This window comes from Lygodium microphyllum, chromosome 12 (genome assembly GCF_053477565.2).
Source record: "Lygodium microphyllum isolate KBCC chromosome 12, Lygodium_microphyllum_v1.1.10, whole genome shotgun sequence".
NCBI lineage: Eukaryota > Viridiplantae > Streptophyta > Polypodiopsida > Schizaeales > Lygodiaceae > Lygodium > Lygodium microphyllum.
Window position 1 is genome coordinate 102,643,361 of NC_141146.1, and position 6,703 is coordinate 102,650,063.

Genomic DNA, 6,703 nt, shown 5'->3' on the forward strand with positions numbered 1-6,703 from the left:
ATTCGAGATCCAGGTTATGTGATACATTGCCATACATTTGTTATGAGGTGCAAATATTGAAGCATCATCGATATGTTACTAATTGATGTTTCTATTCATTGTCATTGAAGTAGTGTTGTACTTACTCAATCATGGTTCTGTCTTTTATGTCTAGGCTCAACTTGTGATTGCTTAGTGTACCTCATTCTGGGGTACAAGGCTCTAGGTGAGGTCCAGTTAATTGCTCTATCCTTAGTTTTGCATAATAGATAATCAAGAGAATTAGTGGGTTCATGTCTTGGCTTTCACAAAGCCAATCCACCAAGCTATGCCAGGTGTAAAGGCCTAAATAGGCTACACTGTTAACCTTAGTCTATATAATATAGGTGTGAGATTGTCTTTCATATTCATGTGACATGTGAGTTCAAACTATGTATCTCTCGATAGCACAATGTGATGTTTGTGGGATTAAATGTATGGAATTTTGAAGAGAGTCAAAGATTCTTATTACCAATCTACCATGTTTCTACTATTATCTTATTGTTCTTTGCTATGTGTGGTCTAGAGTTATAAGTCCATAGTCCTTCACTATGTGTTTTATTTTTTTGTGAACAATTGTAAGGTACTTGCTCCCAACCAACATGGGGGAGAGGATGTTTATAGTTGCTCAAACATTTATTCTGAGCAATGTTGTTGGAACCTCTTAGGATTTATGAACTTAGCTAGTCAAGTGGCTTCCATGTCTACCTTATAGCAAAACGTACAATCTCAAACCACTAGGATCAACCTAAGGGACCTAGGACCTAACAATCTCTATCAACAATCTACCACCCAATAACAAAGGATCGCTTTGCAATCAATTCAATTTGGGAGTGGACTATCATATACACTTGGTTCAAAAATAGTGAGAGACAAAGGGGCGTTGTGCTTGACCCCTCTGCCCAAAAGGCATAATCTTAGCTCCAGTCCCATAGGCAGTGCTAGTCAAGATCATGACATAAACCCTAAGTAGCCAACATTCAATCCTATTCCTTCTTTCTTTTTTAAGAAAGCACTCGACTAATCACCTCCGCCCATCCATCTAACAATGTCGTCTCACGATGACTATGCTCCCACTTTCACGCACATACCCATCATGCTTAATTATCTAATTAAGGTCCAACCATACAATGGTACAATATAAAAACAATTTTCTTAATTAGTTGGTTACACAGAGTTCATTGAAAGTCTAGTTCACGTACACAAAAATAATGAAATTAGTATGAATACAAAAGGTAACTAATCTCAAGTCTAAGAATGTTGAGATACTTTAATCTATCCCAAGAATAAGTCCTCCTCCCTCTTAATAACATGACATTGGATAATCTGACTCTAAACCAAGTCAATCTCACCCTTTGATCCCTCTTTTGATCAAAGTCCCTCTAATGCCCATCATTATGCAACGTGCCTATCTATCGAGGATTTCATACTTGATAAGTCATGAGTATTCATAAATGACCAAAGCCCAATGATCCTTGTATCATTATAAGGGAGAACATTCCTCATACATTTGACATCTCATGTAGGTGGTGGTCTACTCTCTAGATGGCTATTAACTAGTTGGATGGAAGTAGTGACAATAACACTTGGGGGAGAGTACATGTCAGCATCAAAACCACATTCCATCATGACACATTTTCAATAACAACCACAACCAATGATATCGAACCACAAGCATTTAAAATATGAGCAATTCATCTTTTAAATAGCCGACCATATCCAAGTACAAGTGTTTCCTACATGACCATAATCTACTTTTAAATAGCAACCTCCACTTGCAAAATTTCAACATGTTGCATAGTAGCATTACAATCACTCTTATGCTCAACAAGGATACATTCAATACCCTTTGCAAATCCTTGTCCCTACAATCACTCTTATGCTCAACAAGAATACATTCAATACCCTTTGCAAATCCTTATCCTTACATGAAGATTTAAGATTCATGTTGGCATCACGAATATACACAACTTCTTATGCTAAGAGAATACACCGAAAGATGAGCTATGTACAATTGCTAGACGAAAAACTATCACTTGGAGAATGTACATATAAATTAACTACATCTAACTGCTCATATCTTACTGGTTCTAAAGTGTTTTTTGAATTTGTAAATTTTATTTTACATCAAACTTTGATTTGAAAGTAAATTTTAAAAGTTTACCATTCATTTTACATTTGGTGCAATAGATTGGTACCAATGGGAGTTGTAACCTAGTTGGATTGAGTGTCGGTTGATAGACCACACACATGACGTGTGCTTGGCCTTTTCACGAGCAAATGAAAAAGAAACTATGCTTATCTTAACATGCACATGACGAACCCCCTGCCATGATGGATTTTTGTTAGTGCGAATTAAAAATGTTCAATTTCAGCTCGTACATGAGGTTAAAGTAGTTAGTTGAAGATATATGTGCAAAATGGGAAGTAGAGTCCTGTTAGTCAATGGGAGCAGGCTAGTTTTTCGATCGTTGGGGGCTACTTACAATGATGCACTCAAAAAATTCCATGCCACATAGATAAAGTGCCACACGCATGATGACTATGTGAAACTCATGTGCGTGGCCTTTGAGCATTGGGGGTAAGTGAGTTTGATCCCCGGGTTGCAAATTGTGTTACATTAAACCTCGGTTTTTCGCGAAAGTTACATTAAACCTCGGTTTTTCATGAAAGTTAGGTCGGGGGCCTTGGCAGCTTGGCTGTTGTTGGGTGGAGCCTGGAGGTGAGGGGGGTGGGCCAACACAATAGACCCCATTGAATTCTGTCCACAACTTATGGTTCTGGTTGGAAGGCCGGTGGTCCTTGCGGGCCGTTGGATCGAGGAGATGGACGGCCGTGCATCTGGATTTGTGAATATCCTCAATCTCGGTTGAAGAGAGGAAAGATCAGTTACAGACGCAGACGCAGACGCAGAAGCAGCAGCAGGAAGCAGAAGCAGACCCAGGCCAACGGAAAACCCTCTGCCTCAACCTCCCCTCCCTCGGTCCTCATGGCTATGGTGGTTGATTCTGCGGTCCATGTGTCGGCCATGAACGTCCCCGCAGGCATGGCCCACATGGCCGCCCCTTCCCCGTCTCAGCAGACATGGCTCGTCTTGCCCAGATGCTCGGGCCTCCGGTTGTCCGCTACCTCGAAGCTCTGCTCCAGAGGTGGGCCTGCTGTGTCCTGCTCTCGCCCGCCGTCCGCCTCGAGAACGATCGTGTGCGAGCAGCAGCAGGAAACCATGGTCCGTGGTAAGTGCCCGATCTTTGCCACCTTGAATGCCTGAAACCCTAGCTCTCGGAAAAGCAGGTCGCTGCCTCTGGCAGGTGACGGTTCCTTAGACTGAAGCGATGAAAATGTCATGATCCTGTTGCAGTACGCAATGGTTATTTTGGATTTAGGAAGAAAGGGTCTATGTGCCTATCAGATGGCCTTTGATCCTGCGCTAGTATCGTGATCCGGTCCTAGTATGCCATGATTGACAGGGCCTCAGGAAGAAAAGATCTGATATGCCTACCAGATGGCTTTGGATCCTGCGCTAGTGTATGTCTTGATTGCTTGGACCAAGGGAAAAGGAAGTCACCACATTGCACGCCTCCTATTAGTGATATGGAGGCCCCTTTGGAAGATCACGTAAAACACTGGGAGTTTCTTCTTCTTTTCATGTCAACGCATGACCACAGGGCCATCTTGACCTGCTGTGACAGACTACAGTGTGCCGGCACAGGCTCCTCCCTTAGTACCTCTTTGTTAGTCGTGTCTTCCTGTAACATTGGTCTCTTTTATGTCCGTCACTGTTTTTCTCTTGGTTTCATCCTTAGCACGTGTGCCATGAGAGCTGCTGTGGCAGTGTCTTCTAATTTGGTGCTTTTGGTTACTGAGCAGCTGGTGAAGTCACCGACAAAACATGGAAGGAGCTTGTTTTGCAGAGTGACATCCCTGTAATGGTTGATTTCTGGGCTCCCTGGTGCGGACCTTGCCGGATGATTGCTCCATTGTTTGATGAGATTGCAGTTCTATATGCTGGCCGGGTGAGATGCCTCAAGCTCAATACAGATGAAAGCCCTACAATTGCTACTGACTATGGAATCCGCAGCATTCCAACTGTTATGATATTCAAGAATGGGCAGAAAAAGGACACGGTCATTGGAGCTGTTCCAAAAGCAGCTTTAATAAGTGCAGTTGAAAAGTTTCTTGACAGATGAATGATGGACTAGTGCAACAATTGCCCTGGCACTGTCGCTCGCTTATTGACCACGATGAAGAACTCTGTGTATCTGCTGTATGAAAGTGCTGTGTAAACAATAAGTTGTAGTCTAGGCTTTAGAAAGGTTGTGGATTCTTCATCCTTTAATCTGTATTGGCTAATTGATTGGAGCTCCAGCATCATCTCAAGTCTTGGGAATTTGTGGAAGGAAGGTATGCTTTGAGCCCCTTGTATTGTCCTTGCATAATCAAGAGGAAGTGCTGGTGATTGTTCATTTGAGGTGTAGGATCAAGTTACTTGCAGGGTGGGTAAGGCAGTGTTGCTGAAGTTTATGTTCAGAACTTCCTATATCCTCTCATATACAATATGAATACTGGTTCTTCTTCTTCACAATGCTACATGACTTGTACACAGTTTAGCCTATGATTTATCCAGGTTGCAGCCTTGTATCATACCAAGCCTGGACTTCCTGACCTTTTTATCATTTAAATTTGATGTGTATCATCTTGATTAATGTACAAAAAGCTCATGGTTGTACCATCAGACCACAATAAATTTTGTTTTCCCTGAATGTCACTGATTGTTGGTGGATCCTTTCTTTAGTATTCAGCCCCAGAAGGCTCTGTTGTTCAGGTTACCCTGATATGATCAATATGCTCGTTCCTTGTTGGGCCTTTCTAGCACTTGGGTAAGTTATTTTTAAGACTATGCAAGATGATGTGGAGAAATCAAATGCAGAACTAAAGCCACTGCACAAACCAGGAAAAATCTGATGCATCTAAAATGAAGGAAAGAGAGCAGCTTGCCTTCTGTCAGTGAGAAGTCCTCACTGTGTAACTTGTGCTATCCTTGTGTCCAATATCTGAAATGTTTATTCTTGATTTTTTGATTTTAATGGCAGATTGGCCGTTTCAAAGTAAAGGTGCCTTAGTATCACAGCTTGTGAATTGTAACAGAGAATCTGGAATGGTCCAACTTCCCCATATCTATACTGGAAGTTAAGGATGACTCATCGAGAAAATTAGTGTGAGACCTAAAACTTGTTGCTCCACCAAGTCTTCAAGCCAAACTTGGAAATAGGTGCAATTGAAAGGTCATGGATTCAACCTTACACATGCATTCACACGCATGCATGCATCGAGGTGCATGCGCTTGCCCCTCCCCCCTACTCCCCTTTTTTCCCTTCTTTTATTTCCTTTAAAAATAACCTTCAAAGTCAAGATGGATTAAAGAGGTGTGGCTTTGATTCAAAGGTACTTTACAGGGCACTCACTATAAGTATTCATGAGGATGTATTCGAAGATACAATGTAAGACATTAAAAGATTTCATGAAGATGGAGTATGAACTCAAGATGCAACATTATATGAGATTAAGAATTGAAGAGGTATTTTAAATGACCTTTCATTATTACAGTTGAAAAATGTATAGCATTAGTTATGGATCTATTGGCATTGATTTATCTTGCCACAAGATTGTTAGATTTGCTCGGGATGCACTTGGCACTCACTATAAGTATTCATGAGGATGCATTCAAAGATACTATATAAGACATTAAAAGATTTCACGAGGATGGAGTATGAACTCAAGATGCAACATTATATGAGATTAAGTATCTTGCCATATGATTGTTAGATTTGCTTGTGGTGCACTTGATATTATGCTTCTAATGAGTGACAATTTGACCCATGGTTTTGGATTTTGTCTCCAATTTTGCATCATAGTTTCCATTGAGGGAGAGGAGGGACGTGTGCATGTGTTCGTGAAAACATTGAAAAAGTGTTGGTGGACAATTTCCTTTGCATGTAGAGAACTACACAATATAAGCTATCCCTTGGGCATTATTTAGCATATTCTCAACCATTGGCAAACTCTTGGAAAACATGGCTTTGTTTACTTGGTCTTGCAATTGTCTTTGAGTAGGCATCAATGACATGTATGCTTGTAAGTTCTTGCTTTGTGGACGCTTGATCAAGCTAGCTCAAATATATATTATTCACCATATGTTGTTTGGAAGGTCTAGCTCTTTGGTAGATTAAGATGTAGTGTATGGGTATTTGTTTGCTTGAACTAGATATAAGATTCTTAATCTTGTATTAGATGCATAGAATCACACTATGGTTGATGTTGACAAGTTTGATCCTTTTTTGTTTCTAATAATTTCAGTCATTTAATTAGAAATTTTACTTGAAGAAAAAGCTATAAGTTGACCAAAATCATAGTGGTTTATTATGATGCGAATTTCACATATTGAGATATATATAATAGATACAACGTAGCAAATCCTTGATTTTGGTCTCTTATGGACATTCTTGCTTGGCAAGATGTACTAGGTTGCATAGATGTATATCTAGCTTGTCATTTTTTAGGTTTTCTATCATTATATTTTCTCAAGAGTGTTCACATAGCAATTTTGCTTGATTTTTAGAAGAGATTCGTATGGTTGCCTATCTAATGCCACTCTTCCATGATTGATTTTGATTTTTGAACCTATCTA

At 40.3% G+C, this 6,703-nt stretch overlaps 1 protein-coding gene across 1 annotated transcript; it reads left to right on the forward strand.

Moving 5' to 3' along the window:
* The first annotated feature begins 2,838 nt into the window (after nucleotides 1–2,838).
* LOC148028113 (uncharacterized) lies at nucleotides 2,839–4,778 on the forward strand. The gene is made up of 2 exons (XM_087689795.1): nucleotides 2,839–3,251; nucleotides 3,886–4,778. The coding sequence occupies exons 1-2, from the start codon at nucleotides 3,008–3,010 to the stop codon at nucleotides 4,203–4,205; spliced, it is 564 nt and encodes a 187-aa protein (XP_087545921.1). The 5' UTR covers nucleotides 2,839–3,007; the 3' UTR covers nucleotides 4,206–4,778.
* The last annotated feature ends 1,925 nt before the right edge of the window (nucleotides 4,779–6,703 follow it).